At 56.5% G+C, this 23,106-nt stretch overlaps 3 protein-coding genes across 5 annotated transcripts; 1 reads left to right on the forward strand and 2 right to left on the reverse strand.

Annotated features, from left to right (window-relative positions):
- Positions 1-288: 288 nt before the first annotated feature.
- On the forward strand, positions 289-3,041 carry TMEM218 (transmembrane protein 218). The gene is made up of 3 exons (XM_084221649.1): positions 289-397; positions 867-969; positions 2,746-3,041. The coding sequence occupies exons 1-3, from the start codon at positions 294-296 to the stop codon at positions 2,878-2,880; spliced, it is 342 nt and encodes a 113-aa protein (XP_084077775.1). The 5' UTR covers positions 289-293; the 3' UTR covers positions 2,881-3,041.
- A 5,939-nt stretch (positions 3,042-8,980) lies between these two features.
- SLC37A2 (solute carrier family 37 member 2) lies at positions 8,981-19,607 on the reverse strand (the record flags this gene model as incomplete). Of its 3 annotated transcripts, XM_084221471.1 has the most annotated exons (18): positions 19,543-19,607; positions 17,351-17,432; positions 17,154-17,241; positions 16,720-16,798; positions 16,393-16,528; positions 15,941-16,017; positions 15,680-15,846; positions 15,262-15,299; positions 14,861-15,040; positions 14,639-14,729; positions 14,499-14,561; positions 13,910-13,995; positions 13,044-13,092; positions 12,658-12,731; positions 12,113-12,191; positions 11,939-12,036; positions 11,006-11,070; positions 8,981-9,148 (listed from the first exon to the last, which is right to left on the reverse strand). In XM_084221471.1, exons 1-18 carry the CDS (start codon positions 19,599-19,601, stop codon positions 9,133-9,135), a joined length of 1,527 nt encoding a protein of 508 aa, XP_084077597.1. In that variant the 5' UTR covers positions 19,602-19,607. The 3 variants fall into 3 exon arrangements, with proteins under 3 accessions (XP_084077597.1, XP_084077596.1, XP_084077598.1); XM_084221470.1 differs by lacking the exon at positions 8,981-9,148 and having other exon boundaries at positions 10,801-11,070; XM_084221472.1 differs by lacking the exons at positions 8,981-9,148; positions 12,113-12,191 and having other exon boundaries at positions 10,962-11,070.
- Positions 19,608-21,010: 1,403 nt separating this feature from the next.
- On the reverse strand, positions 21,011-22,932 carry CCDC15 (coiled-coil domain containing 15). Its single transcript, XM_084221586.1, has 3 exons — positions 22,238-22,932; positions 22,018-22,166; positions 21,011-21,355 (listed from the first exon to the last, which is right to left on the reverse strand). The coding sequence occupies exons 1-3, from the start codon at positions 22,456-22,458 to the stop codon at positions 21,249-21,251; spliced, it is 477 nt and encodes a 158-aa protein (XP_084077712.1). The 5' UTR covers positions 22,459-22,932; the 3' UTR covers positions 21,011-21,248.
- Between the last annotated feature and the right edge of the window lie 174 nt (positions 22,933-23,106).

The following is a 23,106-nucleotide window of genomic DNA, read 5'->3' on the forward strand; positions in this document are numbered from 1 at the left end:
GGCCGGGATGGGGGCTGGGACCAGAACCGGGACCGGGACCGGGACCGGGATCGGGCACTCGCCCCCTCCTCCCCGGGCGCGCCCCCGCCTCCGGCGGCGCGCGGAAAGCCCCGCCCACCCCTCACCGTCGGCCAATGGGAAGCGCCGAGCGCGCGCCAGGCGGGGCAGGGAAAGAGGGGTCCGCGCCCCCTCCCTCCGCCCCTTAGCCAATAGACAGCGCGGGCGGTGCTGCGGGCGGCGCTGATTGGCCGGGGCGGCGCGGTTGCTAGGCAGAAGCGGCGGCGCGGGGCGGCATGGCGGGCGCGCTGGGCGTGGGGCCGGGGGTGCTGGCGCTGCTGCTGCTCTGGGCCATGGCGCTGCTGCTCGTGATGGCGCTGGGCCGCGCCGGCCGCGCCCGGTGAGCGCGGGGACGGGGCGGGACCGGCCCGGGGGGCGCGGGGACGGGGCGGGGCCGGCCCGATGAGCGCGGGGATGGGATGGGACCGGCCCGGGGAGCGCGGGGACGGGGCGGGACCGGGCCCGGTGAGCGCGGGGACGGGGGGGGACCGGGCCCGGGGAGCGCGGGGATGGGATGGGACCGGCCCGGGGAGCCGTGGGGACGGGGCGGGACCGGCCCGGTGAGCGCGGGGATGGGATGGGACCGGCCCGGGGAGCCGTGGGGACGGGGCGGGACCGGCCCGGTGAGCGCGGGGATGGGATGGGACCGGCCCGGGGAGCCGTGGGGACGGGGCAGGACCGGCCCGGTGAGCCGTGGGGACGGGGCGGGACCGGCACTGTGAGACCGGGGCGATGGGGATGGGACCGGCCCGGTGAGCGCGGGGTTCGGGCCCGCCGGAGCTGAGCTCGCCCCGCCGCTCTCCCCGCAGGACCGGCGCGGTGCCGGTGGTGCTCGGGGCCGCCGCGCTCTCGGCCGCGCTGCTGCTGTTCCCCCGGGAGGGCGAGAGCCCGGCCCCCGCCGGCGCTGAGGAGGTGAGCCCGGGCGGGAGGGGAGGGGAGGGGAAGGCAGCGCCCCGGCCGGGCCCCGGGATTGTACCGGCTCCTGCCCTGAGGACCGGGGCTCGGCCTGTTCCATGGGCAGGGCCCCAGATGGGTCTCGGAGCCAGGGCCGGCCCTTGCGGCCATCCTGGAGCCCTGGGAATGGTTCCTCATTTCAGGGATGGGCTGCAGGATGCCCTGGGAATGGTTCCTCACCCGGGGATGGGCTGCAGGGTGCCCTGGGAATGGTTCCTCATTTCAGGGATGGGCTGCAGGATGCCCTGGGAATGGTTCCTCATTTCAGGGATGGGCTGCAGGATGCCCTGGGAATGGTTCCTCATTTCAGGGATGGGCTGCAGGATGCCCTGGGAATGGTTCCATACCCCGGGGATGGGCTGCAGGGTGCCCTGGGAATGCTTCCTCACCCCAGGATGGGCTGCAGGATGCCCCAAAGCCTGCATTGGGCTTTTAGCTCAGAGACAGCCCCAGTTTCATCCCCGTGCCCCCGACATTGCCCTGTGCTGCCTCTGTGCAGCTGGCACAGGCTGTGTCGCTGGTGGAGCTGGGAACTGTTAATTTCTGTGACTAAATCACCGATTTACACACTGGCCCAGCTGACCCTCGGGGTTTGGCTCCCTCCTCCCCTCCCCACGGGCTCTGTGCAGGGATTGCCCTCCTGCCTTGGTCCCTCCCGGCTCCAGCAGCCTCTGCTCCCTCTCTGCCATTTCCCCTTTTCCCTCAGCTCTGGTTTCTGATTAAAGCCCAATAACAGCTCTTCAGCTCTCTTGTAGGTTCTTGCCATGCTTGAGCACCAACCCATCTGCCTTGTCAGGCCCGGGGATCTCCCCCACTTTTTGGATCAGGCTGTCTGAGCTGCCACCTTGAGCTCTCCCAGAGCTCTTTGGGCTTTGAATACACAAAAGTTTTGTGGCCTTTCAGGTGCTGTTTCCTCCGTTCTATTATTAATGCGTGTTAATTATTGCTCTTGTGGTTCTTGTTCTGTGTAAATCCCTACTAAAAGCTACTTGTAATGTTCTTTTCTTCCCTCTGTGTCACATCTGACCTGCTCCTCTGAAGGTTAGGAGTGAGATGAAGGGCAGCCCAGTGCGTGTTTGTTGCCTGGGAGGCAAATGGAATTGGAAAGCTTATTTTTTTACGGATCTTCAATTGGACTGGACCTGCCCTGCCTATCAATAATACATGACCTGGGCTTTCTGCACCAAAACTCTGCTAATTGGCTAATTAAAAAGTGAAACGTGCAGAAGGAGCCAGCGCTTGGCTCACCAGAGACTCTCTGCAGGAGCACCAGGGCTGAGCTAATGCGATGGATAAAGCTGAGCTGGGGCTGAGCAGAGCTCTGGGGGGTCTGGGGAGCAGAGAGGGGATTTCATAAACAGCTCCTCGCCGTGGGCTTCTCTTTGTCTTGCCTAGCTACCACAGCTTTTTGTTTAATTGTTATTTTTCTCTTTTCTCGCTATCTCCCTTGTAAAAGGGAATCGGGGCTGGAGGTTTGTGGCTGGGGAGAACTGCTCCAGGGCTTGACTGCCGTGCTCAGGACGGGGCTGCTCCACACTGACATTCCCAGCAGCTTTCTGCAGGATTCTTGTTCTCATTTGTCACACACTGTGCATCCCAGGGATGGAAAGCAAGGAGAGGAATCTGGGGGAGCCCCAGAGGTTCTTTTTTCCAGGATAGGGTGTGCTCTCTCCAGGCTCTGGAGCAGACTGGGGCTGTGACCTGCTGGGATCTTTGTGTTTCTCTCCCCTGCAGGTTGTGGACACCTTCCTCATCGGCCGCTTCATCCTCCTGGCTGTGATGAGCCTGGTCTGCCTTGGGTGCCTGTTCCTGTTCCTCATTTACCACCTCATGGAGCCTGTGTATGCCAAGCCACTCCACAGCAGCTAGAGACAGCAGTCTCTGCAAAGAGGAGATCCTGATACATGGGAATAAACCAGAAGAGACCCCAGGAGGCTGCTCTGGAGGTGACCCTGATGTTCTTTCTGAGCTCAGAAAGAGCCAGCGAAGCAAGTGAAGCCTTTGCTTCATCTTAGAAAGCAAAGTTTGGTCTGAGCATGAGCCCCTTCCTCCCCAGGGCTTCAAGCCTCTGCACCTGCAAAGGTGTGTGAACCTCTGGATGCTGCTCTTGTTTACAGAGAGCTGAGATCCAGCACTTGGTGCTGCTCCTGATTCAGTGCACTGACCTGAACCCAGAGGGTTTGTTATTGTTACCCACAAGGGATGGGTAGAGCGAACAAACAAACAAGTAACAAACAAGAGCAGTTTGTTACTGCTCCTTTTTCACTGTGGTTTAATAAAACTCTTTGAGAAATCCCCGACTCAGGCTTTATTTATTCCACAGGGATGTCACATTTGGCCACGCTGTGGTGACAGTGTTCATGAGAGCTGCCTTTTCCTGGGTTTGAGGAAAAAACCCAAACAAACATCAGTGTGTGGCAGTGGATTGTTTGGGATGGTCTCTTGACTGGAAATCAGAGGCTTGGGGCGGGGGGTGAATGCAGAGTGATGCAGAGCAGCAAATGGAAAGCTGCCCTGCCAGGAGTGAGGGAGAAGCTGTGTCTGCCCTCCCTGGTGCTGAGCAGTCCTGCCAGCCATGGAAAATGCTGCTGCTGAGTGTCCCCTGCCTGTGAAGGCCCTGAGCTGGCACCCTGGCTGCTCACAGTTGCTGCTACCCTAAAACTTCAAACCTTTGCTCAGTTCTAGCACAGACCCTGCTGGTCACCCTGTCCCTTCCCTGTCCCTCTTCTCCCCTCTTGGAGGAGAAAACGCTCTCTGTGCTCTGCAGGAGCAGCAGTGGGGCTCAATGCCATTTTTGTCCCTGTTTCTGGGGGGAAGCCAGGGGGGCAGTGCTGCTGAAGCAGAGCCTGTGCTGAGATGAAGCTGTCTGCACAGCCACTGCTGCTCTGTGCCCTCAGTGGCAGCAGTTTGTATGCAGGAAATCTCAAAAGGCTTTTCAATTGCAGGAGAAATGCATTTCTGGTGGCCTGGAGCATCCTGTGGCTGTTTGTAGCTGGGAAGAAGCCTTCACCCTCCCTGCAGCACTGGGGAGAGGCTCCCACAGGTGCCCAGCTCACAGGTGAGGTGGGCTCTGTTATGGCTCATGCTCCCAGCCCCACAGGGATGGAGCTGCTCAGCCTTCCACAGCTGAGCAGGCAGCAAGTGAGGTCAAGTGAGACAGCCCTGGGCAGTGGTCAGGGTGAACAGAGCTAAAAACTTGAGGGCAGAAACTGATTTTTTCCCCCCCGTTTTAGAGATTTTTTTTTTCTGTTTTATTTTGAGCTGATGACAGTAAATTAACCAAATGGCTTTTTCCAGCCCTGTCCTGACAGCTGTCAGTCACCAAGCAGAGCTTTCAGGTCATGACAGATTGATAAGGCAGAGCCAGTGGGTGTGGAGGTGATGCTTCCCTCACAGAAAATGCCCCAGCACCCCAGAGCACTGACTCAGTCAGCTAAAAAATGTAAGTACAGTCCCAAAAAAAGCAGAGAAGAGGCATCTCTGCTTTCCAAACTGCAGCCATGCTCAATCCCTTCCTGCCCTGAAGCCCATGTCCAAGGGAGTGTGTTGAGGAAATGCTGAGCATTTATGCAGCACGAGCACATTGAGCTCTCCTGGTGATTTTGATGTTACACCTGAAACAAAATTCATATTTAATTCATTGTGTTAATAACATTAATGAACATGGAGTTTCTCTGGCAGCTCCAGCTCTGTGCCTGCTGTATTGTTATCCCTGTGTTTGTGGGATGATTTGGGAGCCTCAGGGAGGCCACAGTTTCACCAGGGCTTCAGTCCAGCAGATGGGAGGGAAACCACAGCAAAAGCAGCTGGGGCTAAAACCCAACCCTAACAGCAGAAATGTGAAACTTCTCCCCATTTTGTGCTGTAATTAAACCCAAATAAGGGCTTTTTCTGTCCTCTTCACTGTTTGTGACTAAAAGGAGTTGAAAGGCTGATAGAGCTGCAGTTATTCTGGGGAGAGCAGCGAGCCATGCTGCAAGACAGACACGGTAGCTCCTGCTCAAGGAGGTCATTTCAGCACTTGCCCCAAAACCCCATTAACTGGAGAAAGCCTCATGTGCTCTCAGCCCCACTGAGACATCCTGAGCTTCACCCTCATCCTTCACAGCCCTTGGCAGTGGGGAGCCACCAGCTGGATGAACTCAGCCCAGGCTCTCTGTGTGTTTATTTATTCTGGGGAGCTCTGCTCCTCCCCACACAGGGGCTTTCCAAACGGTTCCTGTTTATTTTTGGAACAGGAAAGACCACGTCAAGGAATTGGTATGAGCCAGAGCTCCTTCCCAACCAGCCCCAAACAGGGATTTTTTTGCTTCCATCCACATCCCAAAGCCCCAGCTCCTGGAGGATAATCCCTTCTAGCACATCTGCCTCCATCTAGCAGCCTGATCCTTTATTTTGGAATGAACGTGCCACAGGAGGGCAGGTTTGTCTCAAACCCCAAGCTCTCAGTTGCAGGTGAGGATTTTGGGACCTCAGAGGATGTTAAAGCCAAGGAGCCCTGCTCCAGCCCAAACTGATCCAGCCCTCCTGCAGGATCAGAGAACCAGATCTGCCATGTCCCAAGGTGCAGGCAGAAAATCAGGCTGAATCTCAGCTCAAGAATCCTGCTGTGCTAAAAGATCTGTGTGCCAGGATGGGGGCAGGCTGGCTGCTTTCAGCTCAGGGGGAAAAGCAGCCCTTTTTTCTCCCTAAATTCTCTGCCTGGCTCGTTAGAAATGAGCGGGGATGCCCCTGCACAGGATGCCCAGGCAGTGCCAGGCTCACCAGCCTGAGGGCAGCTGCTCCCTCCTCCCTGAGGAGGGCAGGGAGCAGTGCCAGAGCAGAGATGGAAGGAGCAGAAGTGTCTGCAGGGGAAACTCCTCTCCTTGATTTAAGGTCCTTGAATGACAGCAATTCCTCATGTCTCACGCTGCTCTCTGCTGGCACTTAATTACCCTCACTGGAAAAACTGCCCTCAGATTTCCACCTTGACTTTGCTGACTTCAGCTTCCCTGCTGTTGGATCCTGATTTGCCTTTGGCTGCTAATTAAAAAGCCCTTCAGCCTTTGCCAGCTGCTCCTTGCATAGGTAATTACAGACCGTGCCCCAGCCACCTCTTCACCTTCCCAGCAGACCAGCAGCATTCCTCCAAAATCTGCACAGCCTCTTGCCCATCTGCCTCCTGGGGGATGGCATTGCTGTGCTGAAGGCTGTGGGGTCACCTACAGAAAACCCCAAACACTGCACTCACCACACCCAAAGAGCCCTTTTGGGGTGGGAATCACAGCACAGAGCTGGACACGTGTCCGTGCTCTCAGGGCAGAGGACAAGCAGCAGCCCCTTATCCAGCAGAGGAGGAACAAGGCAAGTTGTCCTCCAGATTCCTCCCAGAGGAGCTCAGTTCCATTTAAACAGGTTTTTTGGCTAAGGCCAACCCAGGGGATCCCCTCTCTGCCTTCCCACTCACCCTTCAATTCCCAAGCTCAGAGAGATCTGGAGTTTTCTTTGGCATTTGGCTCTTTTCATTTTAAGTTTGAAACTGCCATGGGCTGTGTGCCCTTTCTCCTCACTGCTGGCAGCTGAGCCAAGGCTGTTCAAACTTTCCAAACATAAGTGGGACATGGCCCAGGCCTAAATTTGTCCCAGAAAAGTTGTAAGCAGCTGAAAGAACAAGCAGGAGGGGGAAAAGCAAAGAAAAAAAAATTAAAAAAAGGAAGAAAGGGGAAGAAAGGGAGGAGGGAAATCCCCAAACCAACTTGCTGTTGCAGTAAGCCCCCATGTGTGTCAGGATTTTTTGCTTGAAGGGGTATTTTGAGGCCCCCCTCCCCAGGAGGATGGTCATTAGGCCACTCAGCAGTGTGAAAGCTCCATCACACCAGCACTGACAGGGCCATTCTCACCCAGCCCATGCATCCCTGCCAGCAGCAAGGTCCTTGTGCTCACAGAGGCCACAAGTGTCACAGCCTGGGGAGCTGCAGGGTCACCCTGAGGCTCTGCTGAGGACAGACCCCGCAGTGACACCTCCCCTATGGCTCCATCAGGGCTCAGCCCAGTGGGATCCATGTTTTCCTGGGAAAAAGGGCAGTTGGGGATTTTGTTTTTCTCTGCCTGCTCCATCATTTTTCCTGCTTTTTCCTCCACCAGTCAGAGTGGAGGGGATTGAAGGCCATCACTGCTTGGCCCCCTCGAACCTGCAGCTGCCCCTCTCCAGGCTGTCCCCCCTGCCACTCCATCCCCCTCTCAGCTTTACAGGGAACTGCTATCACTGCCTGGCAACTTTCCTCCTTTTTTTCTCCCCCCACCCTTTTTTTCCCCTTTGCTGATGAAATCAGCACTTAATAAAATCACATCAGGCCCAGATGTTCTCTCCTCGGGTCAAGATCCAAGGAGGTGAAGTCAATTAGAGCTGCAATTTATCCCGGGCACTCCCAGAGCCCCCGGCACCGGCACCGGGCGCTGCCCGGCCCTGGGCACAGCCCCGGGGGCAGTGAGAGGATGCAAGCACAGCCCAGGGGATGGAATCACAGCCCAGGGGACAAAAACACATCCCAGGGGACAGCAAAGATCCCAGAGGATGCAATCACACGCCAGGGATGCAGTCACATCACAGGGGGTCCAGTGACATCCCAGGGCACTGCAAACACATCCCAGGGATGCAGTCACATCCCAGGGGACTGCAAAGATCCCAAGGGATGCAAAAACATCCCAGGGGATGGAATCACATTCCAGGGGACAGCAAACACATCCCAGGGGACAGCAAAGATCCCAGAGGATGCAGTCACATCCCAGGGATGCAGTCACATCGCAGGGGACAAAAACACAGCCCAAGGGATGGAATCACACCCCAGGGATGCAGTGACATCCCAGGGGACAGCAAACACATCCCAGGGGACAGCAAACACACCCCAGGGGATGGAATCACACCCCAGGGATGCAGGCACATCCCAGGGCACTGCAAACACATCCCAGGGGATGCAGTCACATCCCAGGGGATGGAATCATATCCCAGGGGACATAAAATACATCCCAGGGGACAGCAAAGATCCCAGAGGATGCAGTCATATCCCAGGGGATGCAAACACATCCTAGGGGGTCCAGTGACATCCCAGGGCACTGCAAACACATCCCAGGGATGCAGTCACATCCCAGGGGACTGCAAAGATCCCAGGGGATGCAAGCACATTCCAGGGGATAGCAAACACATCCTAAGGGATGCAAACACATCCCAGGGCACTGCAAACACATCCCCAGGGATGGCAAGCACATCCCAGGGGATGCAGTCACATCCCGTGGCTTCCAAGCGCCCCGGCTCCGCGCACATCAAAGTCGCCCCCCCCCCGCCCCCGGAGCACACAGCTGGCTGCACATCTGGCCCCTGGCTCCAGCCAGCTCACACCGCGGGGGCTCCTGAGCCCCCGCAGGGCCGGCAGCCAGCGGCACGGCCGAACCCTCGGGGGCCACGCCTGAGGCAGGGGATCAGCTGCCCGCACCGGACCGAGAGCAGCCAGAGTGTGTGAACAGCTCACCGTGGTGTGGGGCTTGATGCATGTCCTTCTTTTGGAGCTAAATGGTATGATTTTGGAATATTAATAATCAGGGAAAACATTGGGTTAATGTTTTTTTTGCAGTGGGATGAGTCAAGGAGTAAAGCTAGCTCAGTTTGAGCTCAGCCCAGGGATGCTCCCCGTGTGGAATAAGCACTGCTTTGTGGTGAGGCAGTGATCTGGCATCATCCTTCTGATCCAGATCCTGGAATACCAAGCAGGGTATTGGTGTACCAAGCAGAGTCTGGATGGGTCAGGCCCACAGACAAGAGAAAAGCAAGGAGAGGGCTGTGATCACTGCCCCCAGGCATTCACAGACCCGGCCGAGCCTCTCAAGACATGGCACGGAGCGGCCGCGGCCACAAAGATTTTACACATTTTTATTAATAAAACGGCCGACGGTGCAGAATTGACCCAGAAAAGCGTTTGGCCAGGGCCCTGTGACCACTCCTCGGCCCTGCCTCCGTTGGAAGCAAGCCCCCGGCGGCAGCGAGCCCGCGGGGCCGTGCCCGGGGCTGGGCGGCAGCGTGCCCGCGCTCCCTGCCGGGTGCCCCGGCCTCTCTCCTCGCTCCGGGCTCGGGCCGGCTCGCAGGGCGCGTCAGAACTCCTTAAACCTGCGGGGAGAGAAGCCAGCGGCTCAGGGAGGGATGGATGGATGGAGGGAGGGATGGAGGGAGGGATGGAGGGATGGATGGAGGGATGGATGGAGGGATGGATGGATGGATGGATGGATGGATGGATGGATGATGGATGGATGGATGATGGATGGATGGATGGATGGATGGATGGAGGGAGGGATGGATGGATGGATGGATGGATGGATGGATGGATGGATGGATGGATGGAGGGATGGATGGATGGATGGATGGATGGATGGATGGATGGATGATGGATGGATGGATGGATGGATGGATGGATGGATGGATGGATGGATGATGGATGGAGGGATGGATGGATGGATGGATGGATGGATGGATGGATGGAGGGATGGATGGATGGATGATGGATGGATGGATGGATGGATGGATGGAGGGATGGATGGATGGATGGATGGATGGATGGATGGATGATGGATGGATGGATGGATGGATGGATGGATGGATGGATGATGGATGGATGGATGGATGGATGATGGATGGATGGATGGATGGATGGATGGATGGATGGATGGATGGATGGATGCAGGACACTGCGCTGCTGCCGGAGATGGAAGGGGAGAACAGCTCTGCCGGGAAAGCCCAGCCCCAGCCGCACCACGGGGAGGAGAAGCAGGCACAAGGAGGAGATCCAGCCACTGTTTTGTCTCCAGCCAAAGCTGAAATGTCCCCAAAAATCCTACAGCATTTGTGCCTCTTCTCTGCAAGCTGCTCCAGAGATGCTCCCCAAAGCCCTCAAGACACTGCAGTATTGCCACAACCTGAGCCAGCTGCTTCCCCCAGCAGAAACCAGGCAGTGCTTGGTGCTGCCAGCCCCTAGGACAGCTGTCACCCTAACCAGCCCCAGCACAAGAGAGCAGAGCCTGGCAGCCCTCCACCAGCAGGCGGAGAAGGAGATCTGGGCTGCACTTACCGCAGCACGAGGCCCAGACTATTGGTGTTTCACCTGCAAACACAAGACATGAGGGACGAAATGTCCACAGGGGGTCGGGGTCTGGCAGCCCCACGGCCAGGACTGGCTGTGGCCCCTTCCTTGAGATGTCACAGGGGATGGTGGTGGCAATCAGAGGCAGGGCAGTGCTGATTTGGGGATTATTTGTACACTCGCTGCAGTGATTCGCCTACAGATCTGATTAGCCAGCCCTGGCTAATAATCAAGCTCAGTTGCACAGGTGGGCAAAGCCTACAAATTCAGTTGTTTCAAGTGCATTAATCAATGCCAATCGATTGGGCATCTGGGCCAGTGTCTGCTAAATCAGCCAGAGACAAGGATGCACTGCCCAGCCACATCTCCCTCTACCCCTTCTTCCCACTCCCCCACCCTCTCACACTCTTCCCTGGCCATTGCAATTTGATCTTTTGATTCTCAAATCTTGATCTCAGCTCTAAATGATTGGAGCAGTGGCTATTTCTAGGCTGAGCCTGCAAAGTGAAACGCAGAATCAGAATGGATCAGGCTTGTGTTTGCATTTAATCCTCAGGGCTCGAGTGAAGATACTTACACCGAGCTACTTCCCATCCATCACTGACTCTGTTAGCTGCACACTAGAGCTACAAAGACACAAGGACACTGTGTTTAGCACCCCAAGTGTTTTTTGAGGTGCAGGTGGCTAAAATCCCCCAGGTGCTGCCTTGGCTGGAGGTGGAAATGTCTCAGTGGCCGCAGGAGCGGGGCGCGGGGCAGGCGGCCTCGCGACGCCCGCGCGGAGATGCAGCAGCGACAGCAAGGGGTAACAAACATCCTTCTGCAGCAGCACTGACACTGTGCCCGGGCATCCTGGCACCAGGGGCCACGCCGGGGTGGCAGCTACGTACCCTCTCTGCCTCGCCATGGGGCCGCACCAGCCACGAGCCTCTTTCACCACCACGCGAGCAAGGAGCTGCAAGAGGAAGGGCGGAGGATCGCTGCAAGGCTGGGGGCACTGCAGCCTCCAGCCCTGGCAGGAGCATTGCCACCCCAGCAGATCAATTCTGCAGCTCTTCCCAGCAAAGGTCAAATGAACTAAACCTGTGCAAGGAGGAGGTTGTTGGGAAAAGACGAGTGAGAGCAGAGGTTTGGAGTCTGTGGGGAATACACTTGGAAAGAATTCTCAAAGCTTGATAGAAAGTTTACACAGTCTTGTATATTTGTATGTAAATACCGAGATAAGGTGTGTTGACTTAGGAAGGTTATGAAATAGAGATGACATTGTTGAGAGAGAGATTGAACTAGAAATAAGTTTTAATAAGTTTCAAAATATGGTTTTGTAGAAAGATTAAATATTTTAGAGAATTAGAATTGTGAAAGATGTAGTAGGACTATGTGGGGAAAATCTATAGGTGATTAGTGTTAAAAGTAATAGTAATATTTGTATAGGTTGAAAAACATTTATAAGGTATTGTAACTAGGAAATAGGTTAGTTTCTGATAGAATGGTGTTGAGTTTTTTGAGTCTATTTATTGAGACTGATAATAGAATAAAATCTTTTAAAACATTTCTCAGTTACCCCATCCCTGTAAAAGTTGAGAAAACCAACAAAGTGGTGCCTCTTGTGAGGAAGCAATAACTCAACTATCTGTTTAAAACACCTCTCAGTTACCCCATGTCTGTGAAAACTGAGAAAACCAAGAACCAATCCAGCCCCTTGCAGTTTGCCCTGTGCCTGGATGTCCTCTGAGAACCACCTGTGCCCTCCACCAGAGCAGGCAGCACAAAGGGAGCCTGTGACACCCAGGGCGGGGAAAGGAGTCCTGCAAGGAGACACCTACCAGACAAGCCAGGACATCAGCTGCTATCAGCATGTAAAACACGTTATTCCAGCCCGTGGGAGAGATGAGCCCTGCCAGCAGCGGCCCCAGGGCAGCACCTGTGGGGCACAGGAGCCACGTGAGCCCTGTCCCCCCCTGAGAGGGGACAGGACCCCCACAGCCCCCAGGACACACCGACAGATCCCGTGCCGTCGATGATGGCCGTGACGGTCGAAAGGGCTTTGGCATTTCCTTTGAGAGACTCATGGGTGCCCTGGAAGGATGGAGGGATAAAACATAAGGAGCAAAAGCAGCTTTGGGGTGCTGGCTGGCACTTCCCAGAGTGAGGCCAATGTCCCACACAATTTCCATGTGTCAGACCCAGCCACGGACAGGAAGACCAAACTTAAATGCTGCCTGCATCCCCAACAGCAGGCAGAAATTCCCAGGGGATCTGCCACCAAATATTTCCACGCTGCTTGTGCTCAGAGGGAAATGCAGCAAAGCTGAAACACAGTCATGTGGCCAAGGTGAAAAAGCAACAGGAAAAAGCCCTGTGTTTAAGGGAGGGTGCAGAGCACAGCACCAGGTGTGACAGCTCTGCCCTTCTCCACCGGGCATTGGAGGCATTGGAAAACAAAGGTAAAGTGCAAAAACCCCAGCAAAATCCCTCTGGGAAAGAGGGAGCAGGCTCTGGGTGTGCAGGGGCAGCGTGCTGGGGTCTGAGGTGCAGCTCTTACCAAATCTGCCGACACCGCTGTCGTGATGAGCGCGTAGGGCCCATTGACCAGAGCACCGCAGATGATCAGCATCGCTGCAGAGCACCCGGGGAGAGATTAAATCTTTAGGGGCAAGGAGCAGCAGGGCATTGGATCCATCATCCCCAGCCTGTGTGTGGACTGCTGTCCCACACATCCATCTCCTGTGCATCTTCCCATGGAGATCCCACCCAGCAGCCGTGCACACCCATCCAACACCACCCTCCCCCAGATTCAGCCTGGGAGCCTGCCTCAAGAGGAGGAATAAATCCTCCTCCAGGAGGAATAAATCCTCCTCCAGGTGGATCCTCAGTGTCTTCCATCACCACCTCAGTGACAGCACCAAGCTGCACCGTGGAGCTCCTTACCTACTGATATGCCAATGCCATTCTGACCCACATGGTTATACAGGAACAGCTGGAAAAGAGACACAAGGTGAACCAGTTATGGCTACTCCAGCTGTTTTACCAAGAATTTTCCTTGCAGCAGTACCCTGGGAATGGGATGGAGAATGTGGGGACCTGAATTACTGCTCATGCCAAGCACCAGCTGGGATGGGGGGCTGAGTGCACCCCTGACCTCTGCATCCCACTGGCATGATGAAATACCTGGCAGCTGGCAAACAGAGGTGCTGCCACGATTTATGGCCAGTGAGGCTCTGCCACGTCCCACAGCTGCAGCCAGACATAATTTGCCCCAAGGGTGCTCTCGGGGCCGCGGAGCTGACGCGGCCCCTCTGCTTCCCAGCACGTGCCAGCTCCTTCAGCAGGAGAGGCCCCCATCCCAGAGCCAGCCAGGACTGGATTACAGCTAATTAGCCATGTTGTGGAAGCAAAGCCAGATGAGCTCTGTGCAGGTGCCTGGGAAGGATGTCCGGGCCAAGTTCCAGTGGAGCGTGAGGCTGTTGGCATGGGGGCTTTTGGGATGAAAATCAAAGAGCCAAAAGCTGGGCCGGCTCGGTGGGACCCCCAAGGCTTTGGGCAGAGTTATGGCAGGATGGAAAAACCTACAGGGTATTTTTAGTTGTCAAGGTCTCTGCAATCCCTCCCCAGCCCCTAGAGCTGGACATCCTTCCCAGGAACATCTGGGCACGTGAATCAATCCCAGCTCTCATCTCAGCCGGGCGCGTGACCGGCTCATCCCGGGCGCTCGGGAAGAGGAAGGCAGCCGTGACTCAAAGGAGCCGGAGCAGAGGAAAGCCTCGTGACGGGTTTGGAGCCCCATGACAGCTCACCATGGGAGCAGCGACCACCAGCATCACGCAGCACGTGGTGGCTCTGCCACCAGTGTAGTCAGAGATGAGGCCAGCAAAGATCCCCCCTGCAAGAGAGAGTCACAGGTGTCACTCACAGCACCCCAAAGGCAGAGCTGTGCCCTGGCTCAGCCCAAAACCAACGTGATGCTCCTTCGTCCCCCCTCTTCTGACCACTATGCCCCCAAGGTTAAACAGAATAATATCAGAGTGAAGAGCTTTCATTTATCCCTTCCACTTCCTCCCTGCAGATGGCTTCTCTGCACTTCCATGCTGCTCTGGTCTCTTCCCTGCTTGCAAACTGTAGGAAAAGGAGTGCCTGAGCAAGTGAGACAAAGGAGTGCCTGAGCAAGCGAGACCTGAGGAAAGAGGCTGTGATGGCAAAGCAAATGGATGCCAAAATCAAATGGAGGGGCATTTGCTGCCTGCTGCGTTCTGTGAACACTGAATAAACCTCCTGGGGGAAAGAGATGGTGTTGCCTGTGGGGGGGACCAGCCAAGGCTGGTCAAGGCCAGGATTGACCTTAAATCATCCCAGATCCACCCCCTCCATCCCAGTATGTTGACGAACCTAAAATACCCCCGACATCAAAGAGGGTCGACAGGTCCCCAGCTTCCTTGGCACCAAAATGAGCTGTGGGAGAGAGGAGAGGGGTGAGGAGATGCTTCCCTTGCAAGGCTCTCTCCCACCTCGCTGTCCCCAAAACTCACCAACATTGACAATGTAGAGGGGCAGCCAGTAGAGGAAGGTGTAGCTCACCAGCTTGGCAAAGAGCAGGCACAGGGAGAACTCCACCACGCCCTGGGAGGAGAGGAGGGGACATCAGAGGAGCCTTCTTAGCCCAGCCTCCTCTGGATGGTGGGTTTTTCCCATCTCCCTGTGGATGCTCTGAGCTGCTCTGGCTTTGCTCTTTCCTCCATCCCAGCACTCACAGGTATCCGAAGTGCCCCAAGGAAGCTGATGGCTTCGGGCTCCTCAGCTGGCTCCTTGGGGCTCTTGGAGTGATCCACACTGCTCTGGCCTGAGATGCTGAGTGGGCCCTCGCTGGAGATGACTGCTTCAGGATCCTTCTCACTGGTGGTCACTCCTCCAGGATCCTCATCAGCTGCCATCTAAAATTGATCCAAAAGCAGCAGGTGTGGCTCTTGTGGCTGGACGAGACTGAAACATTGGCTCTGCTGCTGGGGCATGACCCAGAGGATGCTCCCAGTGGAAGAGCAACAACCATCCCCCGTGACAACTGAACATTGCTCTAATTCCTGCCCTCACAACCTGATGACCCAGTTGTTTCACCCAGCCCAGGACAGGCCCCTTGGGAATCGGTGCCACTCACGTGATGCAGAGGTGGATTGCAGTCAACATCCTCAGGATCTGCAGGGAGAAAGAATACCCTGTGAGGAGAGCCTGGAGCAACCCCACTCCACCTGCTGTCCCTCCAGCATCTCACAGGGGCTGGGAACACCCAGCTCTAGGCTGCATCTCTGGGTGCTCTCTTCCCCAGTAAAAACCCAAAAGACTCCCCTGATATTTCCTAAAAAGACAGGCTCAGAGGAGTGACTGGTATGGGTGATGAGCCTGCCTGGACAACCCCAAAGATGCTGAGTATCCCCATGCTGGTCAGATGCACATCCCTGCCAGCCACAGGTTGGAAATAAGTATTTGGGATTGCCAAAAATGCTTAGAGATGGGCAAGGTGGAAAATTGTGTACACTGTACTGGTTATCTGCTGTGCCCCAGAGGACAACACTCACACTCCACGAGGAAGAAGAAGCAGATGACGCCCACGACGGTGATGATGATGCCAGGCACAACAAAGGACAGGCCCCAGGCAGAGGAAACCCAGGCACCGGCGATGAGCGACCCTAAGATGTTGCCAACGGAGGTGTGCGAGTTCCAGATGCCCATGATCAAACCTCTCCTGGAGGGGACACAGCCGGGTCAGTGGCACTGGGGTGGCTGCCAGGGTCAACAGGGACCAGGACTGGCATGGGACACGTAGGAGGAAAACTCACTTTCCCTTGCCAAACCAGTTTCCAACGCATGCCACGACAGCAGGCCAGCCTGTCGTCTGCACCAGCCCATTGCAGACCTGCGAGAGAGGGGAGCATCACCCGGCAAGCACCGGCCACAGCCACGGAGCCCTGCACTGTTCTGGGCAACCGGGCTCGAAAATAGCCACCCCCATCCAAAGCTGCTAAGAAAACACTTGGTTTGTTTGTTTTTTTCCCTGCTGGGGCAATCCTGGGGCCGTTTGCATCGCTGCCGTGGCTGAGCTGGGAGCGGCTGGTGTTGCCAAACCAGAGCGCCCGGCGGTTTCGACGCCCACGCCACGCGCAGCCGGGTTGTGCGGGGAGAGGAAATGCTCCGGGCTGCCCTGCTCAGAAACCAGGCCACCCTGAAGGCCACGGGAAAACTGGGATGAGGCCACGGTGGTGAAGCCTGGGCATCCTCCAGCACAACACACCTGCACGACGATGAAGTACCAGAGGACGTGGATGTCCCAGAAGTAGCCGAGGCCGAAGAGGGCGGTGAAGAGCCCGCTCAGCACCATCCCCCCCGACAGGTAATAGCGCAGAGGGAGGCGCTCCCCAAAAATGCCGCTGCAGAGAGGGGAGAGCACAACAGGAGCTGTCACGGGTGATGCCAGCAATGGGCATCACCACAGCGAGCCAGTACCCGAATCCTGAGCGGATCCCTGGCTGCTTTCCTGTGAGCACGACCCCATCCCCATGGAAACCAGCTTCCACCAGACTGGTGCAAACTGGTGAGCGGAGGGGAAGGCCCTGGGTACCTGATAAACATCCCGATGGCGTAGGCCACCAGGAAGGCATTGTCCAGCGCCCCAAAAAGTTCCTTGTAGTTGTCCCCATCTGGAAAACAAATATTCAGGTCACCTCAGCTTGGCCCCCATCTTGTGTCCCCTCCTTGTGGCTGTTGGCTGTTGTCCCGCATTCCCAAAAGCCTGGTCCCCATAGACGCCTCTGGGGGCACGGCCAGGTGCCATCAGCACTGGGACCTGGTCCTGTCCTGGACTTCACCACCCACTGCTGTCCTTTGACCCAGGGACATGGGACAGATCTTCATCACTTAATTACCTCCGGAGGCCTAATGAGCAGCTGGCTCCCTGACAAACCCTGGCCACGACCCGGTGTTAGGGAACGGGGGGAGCCCAACTCAGCTGCCACAAGTGTGGGTTTGGGGGTGCCTGGAGGGGCTCAGCCTTACCAAAGGGCGCCCAGCTGCACCACGTGGTGCTGTTGGAGTCATTGTGGGGGTTCGGGCCCAAGGCTGAGCAGTTGGGGTGCAGCTGGCTCTGCAGGGAGAGAGAGAGGGGGTGAAATCAAAGTGCTGTCAGCACCCCCCTGCCCACATGCCCCCTCCAGGCTCCGTGTACCCACAGCAGGGGTGAGGCTGGAGCTCACCTTGACGATGCTGATGGGTTTTCGGGAGAGGTGGTAGCTGGCATAGGAGAGGAAGGTCAGCACCAGCGTCAGGCCCCGATAGCTGGGGGAGGAAGGAAGCAGAGAGGTCAGGGTCTGTGGGACTGGGGACTCTTCTACTGGATTGGTGACCTGAACCAGCACAGCTGAGCTGGTCAGGAAGTGAGCAGACCCCCCCAAAAAAAGGATGTGGCTTAAAAAGATCAGCTGAGTTTTGTGGGGAGCATCAAGCAGTGTTTCCACCTCCTCAAGCAGTTACGTCCCACCGAAACACAGGGTGAGCAAATGCCTTCCTGGTGTCATGAGTGGAAACTGTGCTGATTCATCATCACTCCCAGGGTTAATCAAAGATAAGCTGGAAAAAAAAAGCAGGGGGCAATACCAGCTCCTCTTCCTCCACCAAAAAGCCATTTCATCCCCTTTGCTTGGATTAAACGCAGGGAAAGGGGAAGTCTGAGCTCAGGAAATGGGGATGCTGCACCCATCAAAGCTAACAGATAAAGCCTGGATAAATCCCAAGTAGGATCTAGCACTCTCTGGAGCAAGATGAGTATCTCTGAAGGAGCTATCCTGCCTTCAGGAAGGGTTTTACGGCAGCACAGAGGATGCAAGTAGTCAGGGGCAGCTGCAGCACACACACATGTCACGGGGTTGCTCCAAGTTTAGAAAAAAAACAACCTTTCCTTTGGTGGTTTGGCCCATCCTGCTCCTCTTTGCAGTTTCACTTCTCCCTGGAGCTGCAGCAGTGACGGGTGTCCTGCAAATCCAGGGCAACTCCCTGTGCTGTGGTGCCGGCTCCAAGGCTGCACTGTGGCTGAGAAACTGCTGCTTCCCACCCCCAAAAATGAATAAACCACCCAAAATCACTGCTAGTGACTGCAGGGCTGATCCAAGAGGAGCAGAGAGGCCGCGGTAGGGAAGGGGACAATAAAGTTCACATGCAGCGCCCCCCTGGGCCAGACACTTGGGTGTCGGGTTTTTCTTTTTACCCTTCGTGTTCTGACAGGGAAAATTCCAGCAGATGGAAAAGCAGGGGGGTGTCTGGCAATGGGCTTCCAAAAAATCCAACTATTACTTGAAATTAAATGGGCAGCAGTCCCATCACCTTGTCAAAAGAGAAGGCAGCAGGCGAGGTCTCTGTTCAGGTCACATCCCACTTTATTTTGAGTGTGAGGGCCTGAGACATCTGGGGGCTGGCAGGTCCTGCTGCCCTTCTCGGGGCTCCCCCCTCCCCAGGCCGAGTGCCAAGCCCTGGGCTGCGGTCAGTGGGGCTGATCCCACCTGGGTCCAGCGCCTGCGGGCGATGCTGGGCCCTGGGGAGTGACCTCTCATCCATGTCCCCAGCCCAGGTCCCACTCCTGTCCCGTGTCAGTCCCCAGACAAGCGGTCTCCAGCCTGGCGCTGGTCCCGGGGCTGGCTCCATGCTGGTGCGGGTCCGCTCCTCCGGGCCAGCCTCCATCCCGGGGCCAGCCCCTCTGCCCAGGGCCAGGCTCTATCCCGGCTCCACTTCCAGCGGTTGCCAGTCCCCAGTGGAATGACACCCTCTCCTCCTAACCCGGGGCTGATCCCCCCGCCCGCTCTGGTCCCACGCTGGTGTCGGCTCCAGTGTCCAGGGCCAGTCTCTGTTCCAGTGCGGGTCCACGAAAGAGTGAGCCCCGCTCCAGAGAACGGCCCTGTCCCGGTACCGACCGCCTCCCTGCCCAGCGTCAGCCCCGATCCCGGTGACATTCCCGACCCCGGTGCCAGTCCCTATGGCCAGGACCAGCCCTGATCCCTATGAACAGCCAGTCCCGATCCCGGCGCCGGTCCCTATATCCAGAACTGGTCCTGATCCCGGTCCCTATGGCCAGAGCCAGTCCCGCTCCCGGTCTCTATATCCAGAGCAAGTCCCGGTCCCGCTCCCGGTCCCTATGGCCAGAGCCAGTCTCGATCCCGGTCCCTATATCCAGGGACAGTCCCGATCCCGGTCCCTCTATCCAGGGCCAGTCCCGCTCCCGGTCCCTCTATCCAGGGCCAGTCCCGCTGCCGGTCCCTCTATCCAGAGCCAGTCCCGCTCCCGGTCCCTATATCCCGAGCCAGTCCCGCTCCCGGTCCCTATATCAGAGCCAGTCACGCTCCCGGTCCCTATATCAGAGCCAGTCCCGCTCCCGGTGCCGTCCCCCCTTCCCGCTCACCGGCTGTCCCGGGGGAGGGCGCGGAGCAGGCGGACCCCGGGGGCGAGCGCTGCCCTCATGGCGGGCGGCGGCGGCGGCACTCGGGCACCCCCGGCTCCTTTTCACCGCCCCCGGGGCCGCCGCTCCCGCCCCGCCGGCCCCGGTCCCGCCCCGGCCCTGCCCGGCACTGCCCCGGTTCCTCGGCCGCGAGGGGTGAACCGGGCTGTCCTCGCTCCCTCTAAACAAATATCGCCTTCAAACCCGGCTGGAGCGAGGGAACGGCCGCGAAGGCACCGAGCAGCCCTTTTCATATGGCCCCGGGGCTCCCTGAGCTTCCCCAGATGCTGTGCTTTCCAGCAGAAAAAACTGGATTTAACTTTTCCACTCCCATCCCCGCAACTCCCGAACAGGCTTCACTGCCCTGATGGTGACTGGGCTACCCCAGACATGGTTTGGGGTTATTGCCAGGGACGTCGGGAGTCCTTCTCTCCTCCCAGCCCCTTTCAAAATATCCCATTTATCTCGCTAGGGGCAGATTGAGGATGAGGAGCAGCAACAGCTGTATTTATTCCTTTAAGTAAGCCCCAAATCAGCCCAAAGCCCCCCTGGGGATCACTCCAGAGGTAGGAGCAGGGGTCCCCAGGGCCTGAGCGAGTTCCTTGGGGACATGCCAAGGAACTGCTTGTCCTCAGCTGCCCTAGAGCTGCAATCAGCTACAAGAAACCCATTTACAGCTTTAGCCCTTTGCTTCCTTGTCCCCTCACGGGGCAGATCCTGCCCTTTCCAAACCCACTCCAACAGCCTGAATTAGGGCTGCAGTGCTGACGCAAGCAGCTGTTAATAAACAGCATTAGCCACCACGGATCCCTCAGTGAATGATTCTCCAGGGGGAACCGAGGAGCACTCCCTGGCTCTGTGCCACCTCTGGACCGGAGGTGGGTTTGCTCTGTGCCCAATGGGATGGGAGCAGGGACAAGAAATGATCCGGCACGCTCGGCCACCCATCCTTCCTGCCGTGGTTAATATTGGAGAGGGCGGCCAGCAAGGAGCAAATATTAATGACAGGGTATGGAGTAACCTCTGCCCAGCACCACGTTACCTCAGCATAGGCACCCATCTTGCTCTAGTCACTCCTGCAAAGGCCTGAAAATTTTTGCACTAGAAAAATGCTCCTTCCTTTCAGGAGCAAAGCAGAGGTTATGGGAGCATGAGTCAGGTACAAAGCTGCGTGGGTGTTTCTGGAAGAGAGGTCCTCACACAGAAAAGGAGGAGGGAACAAGATATACCTGGCTCTGGAAGGTGATCCAAGTGGCAAGGGCTGGCAGAGCCCTAGGAAAAGGGAGAGAAGGGAGCAGGGAAAGGTTAGAAATCCTCCCCTAAGAGACACTGACCCCAGGCACCTCATTTCCTTTCACACTTGAAATGACACAAACACTCTTTGAAAGCAGTTTATTCCACAGTAACGATTAGTCGATAAGGATACGTTGTCAATAGTCAGCTACTGGAATGCAAGTGCCTGCCATAAACCAACCCCACGGAGCAATTGCTTCCTTCACCTCGACCATCGCCCCGGCCAGCTGCACCCCTGGGGCACAGTGGGAGAGGCACAGCACAACCCAGGCGGGCAAAGGTGACGCCGTCCTGGCAGCTGGCGTGGAGGGGCAGGCAGGACACGGCACAGCCCCAGTCCCTGCTCACCCCAGCTGCTGGCACACGGAGCTCCTCGGTCACAGACGCCTCCCCGAGCGAGCACAGGGAGCAGCCGAGTCCTGCAGAGAGCGTGTGGCTGCACGGGCACAGGAGGAGATCACCGAGTGCAGCACCTGGCTGTAGGCTGAGAGGGACAGGGACACAAACACTATCAGGGCAGGAGAGTTGCACTTATGGCCTGAAACTGGGCTTGGCTCTAGCCTTTCACCAGAGCAGAGAGATTGGGGTTTAAGGTAAATCAACATGCCTGTAGTTTTCCACACACCCATTTGCACACTCTGCACACTCCTGAACATCAATCAGTACACAAGCCAAAGTTTATTTTATGAACCCAAACGTCTCTATTTTCCCTCCCAGATAACTCCCGGTTGCCCAGTCAGGTATTTTCTCAAGGTCAGAGCACTCCATCACCTAAGGAAGGCCATTTCCAGACCTTTGTGCATCCTCCTGGCACACGATTCAGCATTTAAGGCAGAGGGCTCTGTGCCCCCAATGAGATGCTCTGCAGCATTTTCCTCATGGCTGTGTCCATACCTACATGTGTCTGTGTCACAGCTGTGTAATTTAACACATTGTAGGGGCTGGTGCCTTGCTGAGGATGCCCCTACACTCCCTAAGGGACAGGGGTTGGGTCAAGCAGCAAAGCCCCTGACTTGCCCTCTCCAGAGCATACTTGGAGGAGCATCTCTGCACAGCAGCCCAGGAGCATGGAAACACCTCTCCTGGTTTGATTTCTCCCTGTATAATCAGGCCCAGGTGTCTCTCTCTGAAAGCAGGGGCTCCTACCTTTGTGATTTTTGTAGAAGACGCAGTTATTGGCACAGGTATCCGGGTGGGAATCCCAGAAATCAGACCCACAGGAACACAGTGGGGGCAAGTCAATGTTGCAGAGTTTGACTTTCTCCTTCATCTGGGCTCTCAGAGCTTCAACATACCTGCAAGGGATCAAACATTCACCTCTGGCAGTGGCACCTGGCTCTGCACGAGGAGCACAGACTGCCTGTACCTCATGTGCTCCTTATCCCGCTGCTGTCTGTCCCTCACTCTCCTCTCCTCCAGCTGGAGCTGGGCCAGGGCTTCCCAGGCTCCCTCTCCTGGGGAGGGCTCTCTCTGCTCAGCCACGTCTCTCATCCTCTGCTCCTCTGCCCGGCGCTGATTCTCCTTCTGCCTCTTAATCCTGCAGGAACACACATGCTCAGAGAAGGAGCTTCCCATCCCTACCTCCATTCCTGGCTGTGAGGTCAGGGCACAGGAATCTGGGTGATGCTGCTGCTTTCAAAGGCAAAAGTAATTCTGCACTAATGACAGCATTAAATATAAACAAATATATTGGCTTTAAACACAGAATGGTCAAAAAAGCTTCCTGAGCCTCCATTCTTCCCTCCATATGGCAACACCAGCCTGTGAATGCTCTCCTGCCTGCTTGTTTTCTCATCATCCTGGACTTCCTCTTCCAGCTCCCTCCTGCATCACATCCACACATGCTCCTGCCACACACAGCTCCCCAAAGCTGCACTTCTGTCCTTAAACAAAGCATGTAGGCTGGGCTCTTTAATACCCCCCTGAAAGGACCAATACCTCAGCTTCCCCATTTCCCATTGTTTCTGACTATGAGGCAGCTTAGATCCTTCTGTAAGCACCTTCCAGGACAGGGAAGTGTGACAGGGCTGGGTACAGCAGAGACATTCCAAGGATCCCACCTTTACTCCAAAACAGGCTTTAAAATGTACTTTTAACCAAGTTTTCCTCTATTTCCTCAGTCTGCCTTGCACCTCCAGCCCTTTAGTGGGACCTGAGCTGTGTAATTTCCACCAAACACAACACACATTCCCCTGACAAGCAGCAATTGCAAAGCACAAAGACTTTACACCAAAA

Source organism: Fringilla coelebs (assembly GCF_963513975.1).
Source record: "Fringilla coelebs genome assembly, chromosome: 25".
Lineage (NCBI taxonomy): Eukaryota > Metazoa > Chordata > Aves > Passeriformes > Fringillidae > Fringilla > Fringilla coelebs.

Coding starts and splice junctions, on each gene's coding strand:
- CCDC15 (XM_084221586.1), bottom strand. CDS start 22,458: ATGGAGGTAGGGATGGGAAGCTCCTTCTCTGAGCATGTGTGTTCCTGC. Junction 22,167..22,237: donor CGGGATAAGGAGCACATGAG/GTACAGGCAGTC, acceptor GATCCCTTGCAG/GTATGTTGAAGCTCTGAGAG. Junction 21,356..22,017: donor CTTCTACAAAAATCACAAAG/GTAGGAGCCCCT, acceptor TGTCCCTCTCAG/CCTACAGCCAGGTGCTGCAC.
- TMEM218 (XM_084221649.1), top strand. CDS start 294: ATGGCGGGCGCGCTGGGCGTGGGGCCGGGGGTGCTGGCGCTGCTGCTG. Junction 398..866: donor GGCCGCGCCGGCCGCGCCCG/GTGAGCGCGGGG, acceptor CTCTCCCCGCAG/GACCGGCGCGGTGCCGGTGG. Junction 970..2,745: donor CCCCCGCCGGCGCTGAGGAG/GTGAGCCCGGGC, acceptor TCTCCCCTGCAG/GTTGTGGACACCTTCCTCAT.